The sequence below is a fragment of the Bombina bombina genome, chromosome 7, assembly GCF_027579735.1.
Source record: "Bombina bombina isolate aBomBom1 chromosome 7, aBomBom1.pri, whole genome shotgun sequence".
NCBI lineage: Eukaryota > Metazoa > Chordata > Amphibia > Anura > Bombinatoridae > Bombina > Bombina bombina.
The window spans coordinates 85,225,127-85,242,643 of NC_069505.1; the positions used below are offsets into that span (position 1 = coordinate 85,225,127).

The 17,517-nt window shown below is 42.7% G+C and overlaps 1 protein-coding gene across 1 annotated transcript in view; it reads right to left on the bottom strand.

Annotated features, from left to right (window-relative positions):
* Positions 1–1,783: 1,783 nt before the first annotated feature.
* The window catches only part of LOC128636243 (mucin-5AC-like), a 91,593-nt gene continuing 75,859 nt past the window's right edge, over positions 1,784–17,517 (bottom strand). Inside the window, exons 15-17 of the mRNA XM_053689281.1 lie at positions 9,867–10,023; positions 6,255–6,383; positions 1,784–1,932 (exon numbers count right to left, since the gene is read on the bottom strand). Of these exons, the coding sequence (XP_053545256.1) occupies positions 1,784–1,932; positions 6,255–6,383; positions 9,867–10,023 (435 nt within the window). The remainder of the gene's footprint in view (positions 1,933–6,254; positions 6,384–9,866; positions 10,024–17,517) is intronic.

Genomic DNA, 17,517 nt, shown 5'->3' on the forward strand with positions numbered 1-17,517 from the left:
TAACAGAATATGCCAGGGTGTTTTCCCCCCCTCAGTTGTTAGTTCTCCATGTGGGAGGGAACGACTTAGGGTGTATGCCTCAGAAAGATTTGTTATGGGGAATGAAGAGTGGGATTGATAGGTTGTTATCACTGTTCCCGGGTATAATTTTAGTGTGGTCAGAGATTGAGAGCAGGGTGGTATGGCGGTCAGCTTGGGACACCAAGAAATTGGAAGCTTCCAGAAGGAAGGTAAACAGGACAGTCAGTGGGTATGTTAGGAAGCTGGGCGGAGTGAGCCTTAGACATGTGGAATTTGAAGGGGAGTCGGGCAGGTGTTTCTATTTGAAGGATGGGGTCCATTTGAATGAAGTAGGTCTGCACCTGTTTAATTTCACTATTAAGGAGGGGATCGAAAAGGCCTTGGCCCTGTGTGGTGGTACTCGCTGAAGGCGAGTGGTGGCGGGGTGCTTGCTGTGATCTGTTGAGGCTTACGCCTGATAGATAGTAGCTGGTACTTCTGTTGGTAATAGAAAGTGGAAAGTGATGGTGGACGCCCCGCCCCTGAAAAGGGGTGGGGGCTTATGGAGAGGTTAAAGGCAAGCACTGTGTGAATTGTTAGATATGAGGTTGTAATGTTTATAAAGTTTAACTTGTGTTGTTGATTTAATAAACAGGCTGCGGCCTTTTCTTCCCCATAAAGTTTGTGGTGTCTTATTGTGAATGGATGGAGTGGACTCAGAAATGGGGGGTCAAGTCTAGCCCGGAGGATGCATAGAGGAAGGGCTATTTGACCCCCACTTTATGGGAGCGATGGTAGGCTCCGCTGTGGGGGTGGAGGTTGATAGGAGGAGATAAATACTCCTCCCCTGCTGACAGTTGGCACTTGCAGAGTTTTGAGCAGCACGGAAGGGGGAAGTTTTCCCGCCCTCCCTCCCCAAGATTAGAGGCTAGTTTGGTTGTCGCAGCTACGGCGGGGTGCTTGCTGTGATCTGTTGAGGCTTACGCCTGATAGATAGTAGCTGGTACTTCTGTCGGTAATAGAAAGTGGAAAGTGATGGTGGACGCCCCGCCCCTGAAAAGGGGTGGGGGCTTATGGAGAGGTTAAAGGCAAGCACTGGGTGAATTGTTAGATATGAGGTTGTAATGTTTATAAAGTTTAACTTGTGTTGTTGATTTAATAAACAGGCTGCGGCCTTTTCTTCCCCATAAAGTTTGTGGTGTCTTATTGTGAATGGATGGAGTGGACTCAGAAATGGGGGGTCAAGTTAGTTAATAAAGAAGTGCATATCTTGAGTTACTAAAAAGTAAAGTTAGATTTAAATTTCTTATTTTCAGCCAAGAAACTGGTACACTGGTCATTAAAAGATTCTTTGAAAAGCCTGCTTTCAAACATATTAGGCAGGCAGAAATTATAAATACTCAAAAAATGTTCCATTATATTTTACTTTAACATTGACTGCATATCTTATTTTTCCATGAAGGTGTGAGGAAAACCTTAAAAATCACACTGAAAACCCTGTGTGCCACTTGTTATTGTGGATCACATTTTTAACCAAGTTTCTTAGTTAAATCATATTCAGAATTTTGGAAGTTCTATTAATTCAAATGGCTTTAATGGCTTAGAAAAAAAGCAAACATATGATCTTTCATATAACTGTTTTGAACAGTATTTCTCATAGATTAGAATCAACACTAGAGAGAATTACATGTTGTGAACACTATACATGATTATGATGACTATACATAAATATACATAATTAAAATGTATATAAATTCTCTTTTGCTGTAAGGAAATATATTTTTTACCAGACTGTGCAGTTTTCATTTGTAGGGACTATGGCACCCAGTTTATAGTGCTTCCTGTCTCCATCATAGCAGCCACATACTGATACACATTCCATTTCATCCTCATCAAAAAAGGGCTTATCCTCTGGGCATTTTGGGTAACACCCTTAGGAAAAGAAAAAAGAGGGAAGGGGAATATGTTCAACTTCATTAAACTCCATTATGACTCCATGTAATAAACCACAAAATTATGATTAATTTAATTAAATGTAAATTAATTAAATATATTAATTGATTCAATTAAAATTACAAAAACGTGTACGTAATATTTTATTGTGCTAAAATGTTTTATTATTGTACTATTAATTGCATAAAATTGAGTTTAAATCCTACAAAGGTGTTAAACACATAGTAAAAGTCAATAATGCAACACTGGGGGCCTAGCTAAACACAGATGGTGAGCCAATAATAGCAGCTTTATGTGTGCAGCCACCAATTAGCAGGTAGCTCCCAGTAGTACATTGCTGCTTTTAAGCTAACCTAGTTATGCTTTTAAACAAAAGATTTCAAGTGCATTGAGATATTAGTATAGTAGTCAACGAGCAGAAGTAAATAGATCATACTCAGATTGGAGAAAGGCAATCAGTGGAGTTCCCCAGGGATCAGTACTGGGCCCTCTTCTTTTTAATATTTTTTATTAATTACTTGGAGCAAGGATTAAATAGCAAAATCTCTATTTTTGCAGATGATACAAACTTGTGTAAGGTTATTAGGTCAGTGCAGGATGGAATTGCTTTTCAAGGGGATTTACAAAAATTTGAATATTGGGCAGGTAAATGGAAAATGAGATTCAATATTGGAAAATGTAAGGTTCTACATTTTGAGAGTAAAAAAAACAACAAAACATGCAACATATTACTTAAAAGGGACACTAAACCCATGTTTTTTCTTTAAAGATTTAGATAGGGGATGCAATTTTAAGCAGCTTTCTACTTTACTCCTATTATCAAATTGTCTTCGTTCTCTTGTTATCTTCATTTGAAAAGCAGGAATGTAAAGCTTAAGAGCAGCCCCATTTTTGGTTCAGAACCTGGGTTGTGCTTGCTTATTGGTTTGCTAAATGTAGCTACGAATAAGCAAGTGGTATCCAGGGTGCTGAAACTAAAATGGGTCAGTTCCTAAGCTTTAAATTCCTGCTTTTTAAATAAAGATAGCATAAGAACTAAGAAAAAATGATAAAAGGAGTAAATTAGAAAGTTGCTTAAAATTGCATGCTCTATCTGAACCATGAAAAAAGAAAAAAAAAATGGGTTTAGTATCCCTTTATATGGGACTAGACTTAGCCAAACAGAGGAGGAAAGGGATTTAGGATTGGAATAGTAATAGATAACAATCTAAAGATAGTTGCACAAGCTTCTAAGGCTAATAAGATACTAGCATGTATTAAAAGAAGCATCAAAGCAACAAAGTAAAGCATATTGTTTTTCACTATATAAATCCCTGGTAAGACCTCACCTTTAATATGGAGTCCAGTTCTGGGAACCAAAATAAAAAAAAGACATTGCAGAGAAGGACAACAAAAGTAATAAGGGGAATGGATAATTTAAGCTATGAGGTGAGGCTAGACAAACTGGATGTTTTCTTTAAAAAAAAAAAAAAAGGCACTTGAGAGGTGATGATGAAAATTGTTTGTGACAAGATGTCACAATTTAAGGCTAGAGGAAAGGAGATTTAATCTTCAGCAAGGTAAATGTTTTTTTCACTGCAAGAGCAATCAAATTGTGGAACTCATTGTGACCTGGGTTTGCAGTGCATAGAGCAGACTACGGATGACTGTAATGACTATGAGCTTTAAGAGTTGCTTAGAGATATTTTGTAGGGAAGTCAGGTAATCTATAAGACTGCACTGAGGGGTTAGCAGGTTTAAAAGATAAGGGAGCAGAAGGGAGAGGAAGAACCACACTGGGACAGAACAGACATGACTGGTGGAGGAAAGTATATAGCAAAATGTTCTAGTAAAGCAATACAAGGAACAATAGATCTGAGGAAGTGAAACATTAAAGTACTTTTGCCCCAAGGGTTATCATATGTGGCAGCATGTGCAGAAGCCTAGTCATTCAGGTATATGCCATGTCAGATAAGCAGCAAGCAAGAGACTGCATTGTGACCTATTGATATGTTTGATACATAACAGGTTGACCAGTATTCACATGTAGAAGGATTAGCCAATGGCAAATGCAGCATAGGTGACCTCAGAAGTAATTATATAGCATCAGTAGTAAAACAAAGAATTATGAGGAATGAGAGAAAACTATGGTTTTGCATTGGGGAACTTTGGCAATTATGGTGAAAGCAGCACAGTTAACCATCATATTCAGAGTAGACTTCACAGGTAAGTTCAAAGAGCTCTGGTTCTTTAAGTAGAAGTTCAAAGTATGGATGGTCTCATAGACCTATGTTTCAGATTATTTTAAAGTTTGACCCCTTTAGGGATGGTCCTTTTCTTATTCATAATAATGGGCTAGCACTTTCATGGTTTCATTTTTTTTTTTTTTAAAGAGATCATTTAAATTTAATTTATTTAAGCCAGGTGAGTACACTATCATTCCTTTTATATGGAGTTTGCTACAGAAGTGGTGCATTTAGATTTTGGTGAGGTGGTTGATAAGCACATAAGGTGTTGGGAATTACATTGATAGACCAGGGTTTCTCAACTCAGTGAACCATAACAGACTATATCCAGACCAGATTTAAATTATTTCTATGCTTGTATGCAGTTCATGCTATAAAACAAAAACCAAAAAATAAAGAGTAATATTTTAAATCTGAATTGTTAGTGTTCCCTGAGGTCTGCTTCCATTCTTTCCAGATATCTAATTGTAACTGTACTGTCCATGATGGTGGTCCAATTGGGCTTTGATCAACAGTTAATTCACTTTCATAGCTGTGTTTTAGTCATATAAAGGAATCCGTCAGTAATACTTCTACAATTCAACTAAAATTTTCAATGAATATTGGAAACTTCTGTGTTACATGTTTATCGGGACCCTCTTTTTTAAAAAAATGCACCTTACTTCCACATTAAGGGCCAGATTACAAGTGGAGCTCTTAATATCGCTTTCATGAAAGTGATATTTGCACTCCACTGTGTATTACCACAGAGACGGCATCAGAACCTAAGCCAAGCGAAGGGGTAAGTAGCGCAGCGATGGCAGCAACTATAAATATATATGTATATGCTTTAAATATATATATATATATATATATATATATATATGTGTGTGTGTGTGTGTTAATATGTGTATATAAGCAAAATATACACAATCTTTTAGAATGAAAGAGGTAACCGTGGATTTCCTTCTTCATGAAGCATATTTCCAGCAAACTCAGTATTATTATAGTGTACGTGTCTCTATTATTATCACAGTGCACAAAAACAAGATAACTATCTCAGAATATTCAAAAAGATGTACAAAAAAAAGAGACTAGGGGGTAGATTTATCAAGCAGCGGTCCGCACGAAACTTAAAGGGCCATAATACCCAAATGTTTAAACACTTGAAAGTGATGCAGCATAGCTGTAAAAAGCTGACTAGAAAATATCACCTGAACATCTCTATGTAAAAAAGGAAGATATTTTACCTCAAAAGTTTCTCTGTAGCCACATCCCATTGTAAAGGACTTCTAAACAGCAGATTAGTATGTCTGTCCCGGGACAACGGAAGGAGTGAGCATTCGTGCACTCTCATCTTATTTTCCTATTCAGTGTAAGGAAGTTTACAATGAAATCTCATGAGATTTAAGTGCAATCTCATGAGATCACAGTAAAAGAGTTCATGACCTCAGCAATGCTGATGCTGATTGGCTGCGCTTCATTTCTTCATTTTTTTTTACCTGCAGCTGAGCAGCAGCTGAGTATAACTTTGTACAAGAACTTACTCTGCTGAGCTTAGGAAATTGTGAGGTAAAATATCTTCCTTTTTACATAGAGATGTTCAGGTGATATTGTCCTGTCAGCTTTTTACAGTTATACTGAATCAATTTCAAGTGATTTAGCATATGAGTATTATGTCTGTTTAAGTTAAGAAGCAGCTGTTGTAAAACTGCTGCTCCCTAACTGATCCGCCACCACAGCAATCATCCCGATCGGGATGATTGACAGCCCCTGCTAGCGGCCAATAGGCTGAAAATGTACAGGGGGCTGCATTGCACAAGCATTTGACCAGAAATGCTTGTACAACAATGTTAAATGCCAACAGTGTATGCTGTCGGCATTTAGCGATGTCGGGCGGACAGGATCCGCTACAGCAGATCATGTCTGTCCGACGTATTATAAATCTACCCCAATATGTGCAAATCGTATAAAAGTAAGTGAATAAACTTTTGTAGCAATATAATTTACAGGCTATGTAATGATGAGTAAAAAGTGAGAGATTATGCACAATCATATTCTGTAAGGAGATGTTTGACAGTTTTAGCTTTATTGTACCTTCTAAACCTCTTATCTCATAAGAGCATTTCCCCATGGGATTCCTACAGGTCTTCATACAGTGGGATCCACAAGCTTTATAGTGCCACTCACAATTTCCATCCCGGTTGTAGTAATCACAGAATAAAGCTGTTAAAAAAATAAAAAATACAAATAAGTCAAACTGGACGCACACATGATAATAATAAAACAGGTCATTACAAATATATAATGTATAATGAATATGAGATAAACCCTATAATGATCATTACCAGCATTGCTGTAAAGATGAGTAAAAGAATGTTTAATCTTCATACCCTTGACAATTCATTACCTTTCTCTCATTTTCTTTCCTTGTCTATTTTATATTTCTATATCAAATTATATATATACTGTATATATATATATATATATATATATATATATACTTGATAGTTAACTTTTTACATTATACACTTTCAGAGCTTTCAACATTCACAATTAATATCTGGGATAGGGGGCAAGAGATAGAGCTATTGCATCCTGTGGTTGGAGACCCTGTGAAGGATGGGTGGAATCAGGGTAGGACAAGATGTGTCAAGGGCAGAGAAGATGCATATTATCGCAGGACTAGTTGATCCAAGAACATTTGAACTCCAAATTTAAAGTGGTGGGTATTTTTGTATCATTTTTTCTACCTACCATCTCTTCTTCTTCCTCTTTCCTATATGTTTATTTTTTTAATTTTTCAACATATGTATATTGTTTTTTATAAATCCATGTCTGTTACTCACCTGTCTCTTTCTTTTGTGTTCCTCCTTTTTTCCCCACTCTATTATTCTCTCAGTATCTTATTCCATATTTCTCCTTTTCCTATACAACTGATTTCTATATAACTGATTTCAGGTTTCATTCTTCTTACATTCATTTTGTGCAATACTCTGTTTTTCAATCTTCTCCCTCCCCCCCGTTCCTTATCCTATTGCCTTTTATCTCATATATTTCATATATTTTAAACCATTATGATTATTTTGTGTATAATTAAAAGGGTTTTTGGTTACCAATCTTTTTGCATCTTTATTGATCCCTGGTTACCTATCTAATAAATTATTTTATGTCAATTTGTATGTTTGTTTTTTTCTTCCCATTGGAGGGATCATTGTCTACTTGATCTCTGGGAATTGCTCTTGTCAGCCAGTGATCAATTTTCCCCTAGAGATAATTTGCACACATAGATGATCTTTATTTTTAAATAGACTATTTGTAATCTACTAAAATGATGCTGTTTCATATGAATATTCAAATATTTTTAGTCTACTTTACTTTATAGAAAACATGAAAGAAAATGTATTTTTTTTATTCAAAAGTCTGCATTCTATTTTAATAAACAAAGGCAATACAACTCGCAAGTTCTAAGCACCTCCCCCTCTCTAAAAGATGGTGTTCTCTTGATCTTTAAGCTTTTATATAGACAAAATTTTAAGTTAAAAAAATAATAATACCTTGGAAGACAATTAAGCTATAAGTATATTATGGTGATAATCCCACTACTTGCTTTATTTCCCCAAGTCCAAAATTTCTTGTACCTCAAGAGATTGCATTTAAATGCATCATCATGTAGATGTTTACCAAACACTAAGGGCCCAATTCCCTAAAACTCTCCAATTTATAGAGAAATTATCTCACGGACCTTGTGGGGTGGGGGGTGTCAGGCTTCACTGAATAATCCAAGAAATAGGGGGGGGGGGGCAAAAAGTCCCAGGGCCTGATGACATAAATCTCTCTGCTTAGATGAGATGCTATAAAAAGATCTTCCACGATTGAGATTTTACAAATTCTGATTATGCTTTGAAGGTTTCTGTATAACGCTAACTGGTAAGAATTATACGTTGTATATATATGAGTATATTTTAGAAATTACAGTGCACTTTATACTTCTATTTTAAAAAAAGTGAAAAACAAGACAGCTTCAGTTTCCTAGAGAGCTTCATTACTTTCTATGAGGCAAATACTAAAAAATTCAGTATCCTGGAGAGAAATTATAGTGAAGACTTCACAGGGGCTGGAAACCCCAAATAGATAAGAGATGCAATGCATAGAAAGTAATAATAATCTCTGTGATACAGAATTCCACAGGGTAGAGGGAAGTTATATTGGCCAGACTTCCATATCTTCTACTGTAATTGACTTGTGATTGGTCATGCCTCAGACTTCTTCTATTCAGCAGTGCCCGTTACCATCCTGTATTGCTTCTAAAACGTTTACAGGTGATAGAGTGTCTTATATCTGATATTATAACTCACAGAATACAGAGCACATAACAGAAGATAAATGGCATCTGAGTGAAATTCTAATGAGTCCTTAATGATCACCTAGCTTACATACTTCAGGCCTTAGAAGGCCAAAACGATCGTCTGGGGTTGTCATGTTCCTTGTTCAAAGAGTAATTGCCTGGTGTTTCGGGACTGGACTAACCTTACTTGGCGGGATAATGTTCACAGCACATCGATAAATGCAGACAGTATACGCTGTCGGCATTTATCACTGCACAAGCAGTACTTGTGAACTACTTGTGCAATGCCTACCCTACAGATTTGTGCCCAATCAGCTACTGGCAGGGGGTGACAATCAGCCCGAACATATAGGAGCTTGATAATTCGGCCCCATGGTCTCTAACTAGTTTGGTAAATATTTTTATATAACTTAAAATACTGACTTATAATACTTTTTTTATTATCTTTAATGCTTAAACAAAACTTAAATTTTGTCAAAAACAATAACAAAGAAAAAATATTATATATATATTTATATACACACAGAGATATATATATATACACACAGAAATATATATATATATATATATATATATATATATATACACACACAGATATATATATATATAATGTCATGAATATGCAATACAGGAATTATGCAACAATGGCAAAAGAGTAGAGTAACATTATTGTTCACAACAGAAACTGTTATTTTTTTCTTTTCAGCTAGCAACTAGCCCAGATTGCATGAGTAGCACCAAATTGAGCAGCACTACATCTGGGAGTTTATTTGTACTTACTTTAGGTACAGACCTAGATTGATGATATTTCAAAGCTGCATCTTTATCACTGAATTGTACAGATTAACAATATAGTTGACACTTTCTACAGTATTTGCTGTGTTATGACATTTTCTCATATTTAACGACCCATTATAGTTGAAATATGAAATGCTCTAATTCATTAGCGCATGTAATTATAAAACTAGTGACCCTGCACCTCGCAAAGGGGTTAGACACATAGTAGAAGTATCACTCAGGACCTCTTTGCGGAGGCAGATTTTCAACACAAAAGGCTCCATTTATCATTCAGCGGGTGGACAATCTGATTGGGATAATTGCGATCTGACACCTAAAGTGTAGAAAAGAGGATAAGTAGCAAAAGACTGCTGTTACTTGACTATAATTTCAGGCTCGCTCTAGGGCTGGGGCTTTGAAGCGGTTATCGCAACTTGATAAATGGAGCCCATAGAGGTGCAATAAAGTAGAAAGATCATGTAACTACAATGGATCTTTAAATTTGTAGCTTATTTTTAAGTTTCAACCAACCAACTCTATTTATGTTGCACACAATAGACAATAGAGGTTTCTATGTAACTTACGACAGATGACTGGTGTCCTCCATGAAATACAAATACCCAAATCTCCACAGGCCAGAGCATAAGCAGCAACAGCGGTGCAAAAACATTCACAGTCTCCTCCAGTGTTACAAGCACAAGAGTCGGAAACACAGGCCTCATAATATTTCAATGGATCCACCTAAGAAGAACAAAAAAAGAAAAAAAAAAAAAGTTAGTCAAAGTTAGCTAACACAATCAGCTGATTTCTAATGCAAAGTACAAGATGTCAAGGAATTCTGGGGTAGAAAATCAGTACAAGTTTTCATAATATCATCTATCTATCTATCTATCGATCCTATAACAGTGCCACATTTAAAGTCAATGAGCTTGTGATATGACTCTGTGTACTGCCAATGTTTGTCTGTGGAGATTACAAGTTATTTTGCTGGATTATATGCACCTGTTAGCAATGTGTGAGGCTGAAAACCGGAACTAAATAATTAGTAGGGGTATCCATGTATTTTTGGCCATATGGTGTCTATATTCATTTTACTACTATTGCACAGATTAACTACTTCTATTTTTTTTATTATTCCTAGCTTTTGTCTAAAAATAATTATTGAGCAGTACCTTTAAGAAATGAATACAATAATAAAAATGTGTTGATTGATTTGTTCATTCATTTAAACCATTTCACTAATAGCAGCAACCAACAAGGGCTTCACGTCTAGACTAACCAATAAAAATCCACCAATGTCCTTCTCATTTAATTGATTTCTGTGTTACCAAAGAACATAAGCTTCACTTTGTTTTTGGCCAATCCTGAACCCTTTATGGGATGTTTAAAAATTCAATAAAGGTCCCAGCCAGACATATTTTCTTTTACTTAACACTCAGTCACCTTGCTGCTTGCTTATATTGTGCTATTACAGAAAGTGCTGCCAGATAAAGATAGGAGAGCGAGGAGTGCGGAGAATAAGATAGAAAGGATACAATGCAAAGAAGAAGGAATAGTGAGGAGAATAATGAATAACAAACAAAATGTGTATGAATCAAAATAAAGAAAAGGTTTGGATGAAAGAAATAGAAGAAGGGCACCTGTGACCCCACTTCCCCCCTCCAGGAGTGGATTATTCCAGGTGGGTGGGGTTGGGGAAGATTGATAAGACCCCGTACTGGAAGTGAGGTCACAGGTGTCCTTTCCGGAGCAGCACGGCAGGAGGTGTGTGTGGTGCAAGTACTTACCTGGTGATGGAGGCCTTGCTGCAGGAGTTGCTGTCAACGGCGAGGAGGAATGGAGAAGGATGGATCAGGCAGCAGCTGATGACAGCTGGGGAGGCAGCCAGAGCAGATCCGGTGATGGAGCCAGTAGTCGGGAGCAGAGGACGGCCGGCCAGGAGGTCGAGGCCACCGGAGCGGTTGAGTCCAGAAGTTGCCAGGAGGAGATCCGGTCGGGAGAGGAGCCAGCCGGCAGGTCCGCAGGAGCAGTTGGAGCCTTCGGAGAACGGCAGAGGTCGATGGACTGGAGCGGGGGCCGAGGCCAGGCCTAGGGTGTCGCTGAGGTCTGACGTCATCACGGCACGTCAGCGGGCGGAGTCAAGAACTTCGAGAGGCCCCAGAAGAGCGGGAAGGACCGGGAGAGGCGTTCGGGAGGCAGGTAAGCAGCTGAGCTATCGATGATTGGGGCCTGTAGGCTGAGCTATCGAAGATGGAGGTGTTTGGGGGGGGGTTATGCAGAAATATAGGTGGGAGGCCCAAAAATGTTTTCACACTTAGGCCAAAAGGTATGCCCAGAAGGGAATGAGGGGTGGATCGCGGGGGGGTGCCAGGGATAAGGCTGGGGGGGGACCTGGAGGGGTATGACAGAGGGCCGAAAAAGAAGGCCTGAGCAGGGGAATTGGATTGTGGCTGGGAATAAGGCCGGGGTGGTTCGTATGGCAGCGGGCTCCAAAGAGAATTAGGTTTGAAGCGCGGGAGGGGGGAATGAAGCTGCCGGGTGGTCAGGAATAGTGGGGGGTTTTAGTGTTGCGCCGGAGGTAAGGCCCGGTAAGGAGTGGGTAGGTAGGCTGGGTGGCAGGGAATTAAGGCCAGGGACGAGGGTATTATGTATTGGGGGCCCGCGAAGGGGCCTGAGGGCTGCCGATCAAGAGCGGCCCACCGGGTGGGGCGGCTGGGGAGGGAGCGGGGGCAAGGACACAAAAAAAAAAAAACATACATAGGTATACGTTCTGTACGCATTATGCCCTGTGTCTTCCTTGCCCCCCCCCCCCTCCATCCCTCCCCTCTTTTTCCTCTCACTTTTCGAGCTGGTGGATTTTTTGTTTTCTGAGTTCTTAGGGGCTTGTGCAGCAAGGTGGATGTGGGTTTTTGGGGGAGATACCGGGTAGGCCGGGGGGGTACAGGGATTCGGGGGGCATTAGGGCTAGGGATGAGGCGGGGGAAAATGGGCGGGCAGCCAAGGTAAAGGGCCAAAAAAAAAATAATAATTCATAAATGTAAAGGGTTTTGAATAACATAGGACCTAGGAGGGGTAGGTTGCTGGAGGGTTTTTGTAAAAGGGAACGAGGGGGGGATCGCAAGAAGGGGCAGGTGGAGGGCTGGTTTAATATTCTGTTGTGTTGCAGGAGTGGCGGGGGAAGAGCGAAGGGGCGAGGAGGCTTTGGACGCCCCTGGAGGAGAAATTCCAGCACAGCAGGACAGGTACACGGAGCCGCCGCTTGAGCTTAACGCCAGTGGTGACTTTGCAGATGAAGAAGATGACCCCTTGGAAGGAATTTCAGCAGGACCTGAAACGGCAAGTCAGGTAGGAGGTCTGTCCACCTTGGCGCAGATCTTGCAGCTTTTGTCTCCTCAACGGAGTGGAGGGGGCCGGGGGCAGGGTCTCAAAAAGGGGGGACAGGGCATAGGGGGGTCTCGGAAGGGAGAGAGGCTATTGCTATGTCTACATTGCAGGTGCAAGGTGCAGGAGACAGGACCAGGAGAAGGGACATGCAGCCGGACAGGTCAGCGACCTCAGGAGGATGCAGGAAGTCTAGGTCGCCACGAAGGAGGACAAGGGGAGGTGGATCGCCGGCATCGCCCACCTGGGCTCGGGTGGACAGGAGCCGCGACCGGAGCAGGTACGGCAGAGGGAGGTCACCTGCCAGGAGGGAAGCAGTACGGAGGAGGTTGGACGTTAGCAGAGGAAGGGAGGAAGAAATCAGGGACAGAGGCCGTACGGACGAAACGAGGCCAGTATGCGAGGTTGGACCTGGAACGGTGCAGCAGCCAGCAGGTGAGATGGCTGGTGGGGCACCTGGTGTGAATGCAGCTGTGTCTGGTGAAAGGGAAGCGTTGGTCGCGGGTTTAAGGACCCTGCTAGCTACATTAGAAAGGCCGGGGGGAGGACCTCGGTGGCGGCGGCATGGGCTACGCCAGGGCCTAGCCCGGCGGGTGGCGGGACGCAAGCGAACGCTTCAAGTGTGGAAGTTCCGGCGGCAAACGGGGGTGAGGTGGTCCGAGTGCCGGAAGTGACCCTCAGGAGACCATGTCTCTGTTCGGTTGGCCCATTGGGGATTCACTTAACCAGTGAATTGAGAGAAAAGATTGGAAAACGGGAGTTTTTAGAGATCTTCTCGTTGTTACCCCTTGAACATGTTCTGGAGGTCAAGGAGGATGACAAGGAGAAGGGTAAGAAGGAGGAGGAGGAGTGGAATAAAACAGTGGCGCAAGTTACCAAAGACTTTTGGGAACTGGTCGCGGGCCTTCTGCATCTTGGACAGTGTCATATGCGAGAAGACACCAGACCAAGGGGCCTCGTTGTTTTGTTACTATGACGAGATTTTGAGTGCATACAGAACATATGGGGGAATGGCGTGGTGGAGATACGATGAGGGTTTCAGGCAACGGTTGGCGGTACGGCCCGAGATGAGGTGGGATGACAGAGATATGGGCATATGGCTTGAGATGATGACCCCTTTGAGGGGTAGCTATTCCTTTTGGGGCTACGGGCAAACGACCGGGAGCGGGGTTTCTGGGGGATCTGGAACGGCACTCCGAAAGGGAGTGTGCTTTCAGTACAACGAAGGGCAGTGTAAGTTTGGGGCCTCATGCAAATACAAGCATGAGTGTTCTGGTTGCGGGGGGGATACACCCCTTCGCTAAGTGCTTCAAAAAGGGTAAGCAAGGGGCCCGAGCAGGGGACATGGGTCCATCGGGCGCGGACGCCGGTGAGGGTCGAAAAGATGGCCCCATGGTTAGAGGCGTACGCACTTAGGCGGGGGCACGCGGGGGATGCCGAGCTGCTCCTCACAGGTTTCAGCTCGGGTTTTATGATTCCATATAAGGAACAATGAACGGGGGATATTGCGGGTAACTTAAAGTCAGCTAGGGAACACCCGGAGGAGCTAAGGAAAAAAAATTGGAAAGAAGTTAGCCTCGGAAGGATGGCGGGTCCGTTTGCAGACCCTCCCCTGCCTAACTTGAGGGTATCACCATTGGGAGTGGTGCCCAAAAAGGTCCCGGGACAATTCCGTATGATCCACCACCGGTCGTACCCAAAGGGGCTGTCGGTCAATGATGGCATTGATCCGGAATTGGTATCAGTCAAATACGAGTCGTTTGACAAGGCAGTGTGGTTGGTGAGAGCAGCGGGTACGGGAGCTTTGATGGCAAAAGCGGATGTCGAGCTGGCTTTTCGGCTCCTCCCAGTTCATCCAAGATGTCATCATCTGTTGGGGTGCAAGATGGATGGAGCCTTTTTTGTGGACTTATGCCTCCCGATGGGTTGTTCCATATCATGTTCATACTTTGAGAGGTTCAGTTCCTTCGTGGAGTGGGTTGTGAAGCAGACGGCAGGTGTTTCATCTATGGTACACTACTTAGATGACTTCCTGTTTGTCAGGCCGGCTGGTTCGACAGTATGTGAACAATTGGTCCATGCGTTTGGTCAGGTGGCTATCGATTTTGGAATCCCAGTGGCAGCAGATAAATCGGAGGGTCCCAGGACGTCGCTGAATTTTTTGGGAATCCAAATGAATTCCGTCAGGATGGAGTGCAGGTTACCGGAGGACAAAGTGGCCGACCTCAGAATGGTGATCAGCAGGATGTTAGGGTGCAAGAAGGCTACCCTCAGGGATATTCAGTCGTTGCTGGGAAAGCTGAACTTTGCCTGCAGAATAATTCCCATTGGCCGAATATTTTGCAGACATCTGTCATTATTGACGGCGGGTGTTTCAGACCCAAGACACCATGTTAGGTTGTCAATGAAGGTCAAAAAAGATCTAAAAGTGTGGCAAACATTCCTAGAGGAGTTCAATGGGAAGGTGATAATACAGGAAATGGGCTGGTCGGAAGACCAGCTGTGTTTATTCACGGATGCTTCAGGGGCCCACGGTTTTGGGGCATATTTGAATGGCCAATGGTGTGTGGGCAGATGGCCCGAAGCATGGGCGGAGTGGGGATTGATAAAGAATATAACTTTCTTGGAATTATTCCCGTTGGTAGTGGCTTTGAGGATCTGGCCGGAGCAGTTGTGCAACAAAAGGGTATGTTTCCATTCAGACAACCAGGGTGTGGTATGGGCGATCAACCGCTTGACGGCAAACTCGCCGGCGTTGATACGTCTTCTGAGAGTGTTTGTGTTGGAATGTTTGAGATGCAACATATCTTTCAGGGCAGTACATGTCCCGGGGCGGTTAAACGTTGTTGCTGATGCTTTGTCCCGATTTCAGTGGGACAGGTTCCGAGCAGTGGCCCCGGAAGCGGAGCAGGAAGGAATTGCATGTCCTGAGGAGCTATAGCAACTGGGTTGCCAGGAACGTTGAGATTGATCAGAGGGGCAGTTGCCCCTAACACATGGAGGGCTTACGCCCGAGTGTGGAGGTTATGGGAACAGGTGTTGCAGGACGAACGGTCTCAAGAGAGTAGGAGGGGTGAATTCATGGTGTGGATGGACTGGGTGGGTTCTTGGGAGAGGGAAGGGCTATCGCCCTCGGAGGTGCGTAAAAGGATGGCAGCAATGGCATTCCTTTTTCGATTGACGGGTATGGAGGATCTTACAAAAGTTTTTGTAGCTCGGATGGCGGTCAGGGGTATGTGTAGAAGGGGATCCCGGACGGACGGTCGAAGACCAGTTACTTTTGCAATTTTGCAGGGGTTGGTAGCGAGATTAGGTAGGGTGTGTTCCTCAAGGTACGAGGAATTGTTGTTCAAAATGGCCTTTGTACTGGCTTTCTTTGGAGCATTCAGAGTGTCGGAGTTGGTGGGAAAAAAAGACGTAGTGGTGGGGGAGGAAGTAGTTGAGTTATGGGTCAGGAGGTCTAAGACGGACCAAGAGGATAGAGGAGCAGCAGTGGTACTGAAGGCAATTGGCGGTGAGTGCTGCCCAGTAGGAACAGTGAAGGAATACCTGGGTGTTTCCGGCCATGCGGCGGGACCGCTGTTAGTCCATGCGGATGGGTCATTGCTGTCGCGTTTTCAGTTCGTGGCGATCATGCAGAGGGTATTGGGTGAGATGGGAATCGGGGGTTCGGAGTTCAGCTGGGGTTTAGTAGGGACCATCTTATCCTCCGATGGTTCGGGATACGGGGCATGAAATGGGCACAAGTTGTGGGCATGGTGGTTGAGCACGCCAGGCTTTTCTCCCCTCCGAAGGTATTAGTTTTGCACTCGGGGGGAAACGATTTAGGCTGTATGCCACAGAAGGATTTGATTGAGGACATAAAAAGAAGTTTAGACAGGCTGGTTCATCTGTTTCTGGGTATGGTACTGGTTTGGTCTGAGATTGAGAGTAGGGTGGTATGGAGATCTGCGTGGGATGTAAAGAAATTGGAGGCTTCCAGGCGAAAGATCAATAGAACCATTACTGGGTATGTCAGGGGCTTAGGGGGGGGTTAGCTTACACCATGTAGAGTTTGAAGGAGAGTCGGGTTAATGTTTTTACCTTAAGGATGGGGTGCACCTCAATGAAGTGGGGTTGCATTTGTTTAATTTCACTCTTCGGGAAGGGATCGAAAAGGCCTTAGCTTTAGGTGGCGGTACTCGCTAGGGAGCGAGTTGTGGCAGAAGTGCTTGCTAGTTCTGTTGAGGCTTACGCCTAATGGAATATGGATGGTATTTATGGAGGTGTAAGCAGATGAAAGTGAGGGACGCCCAGCCTTGAAAGGGGTTGGGGCTTATGAGAAAGTAAGAGCAAGCACTGAGGTAGATTGTAAATAATGTTGAAAAGTTAAGTTAAGAAATGTTAATTTATTTTGTTTGGTTAATAAATAAGCTGCGGCCTTTTCTCTCCCAATCAGGTGTTGTGTGTTTATTGGTCAAGGAACGAGTAATGGGAAAATGTGGCGTCAAGAAAAGGCCCGGATGAAAGAAATAGAAGAAGGGCACCTGTGACCCCACTTCCCCCCTCCAGGAGTGGATTATTCCAGGTGGGTGGGGTTGGGGAAGATTGATAAGACCCCGTACTGGAAGTGAGGTCATAGGTGTCCTTTCCGGAGCAGCACGGCAGGAGGTGTGTCCCGCCCTCCCTCCCTGTATAGTAAAGTTGGATAGTGTCGCAGCACAGGCGGAAGTGCTTGCTAGTTCTGTTGAGGCTTACGCCTAATGGAATATGGATGGTATTTATGGAGGTGTAAGCAGATGAAAGTGAGGGACGCCCAGCCTTGAAAGGGGTGGGGGCTTATGAGAAAGTAAGAGCAAGCACTGAGGTGGATTG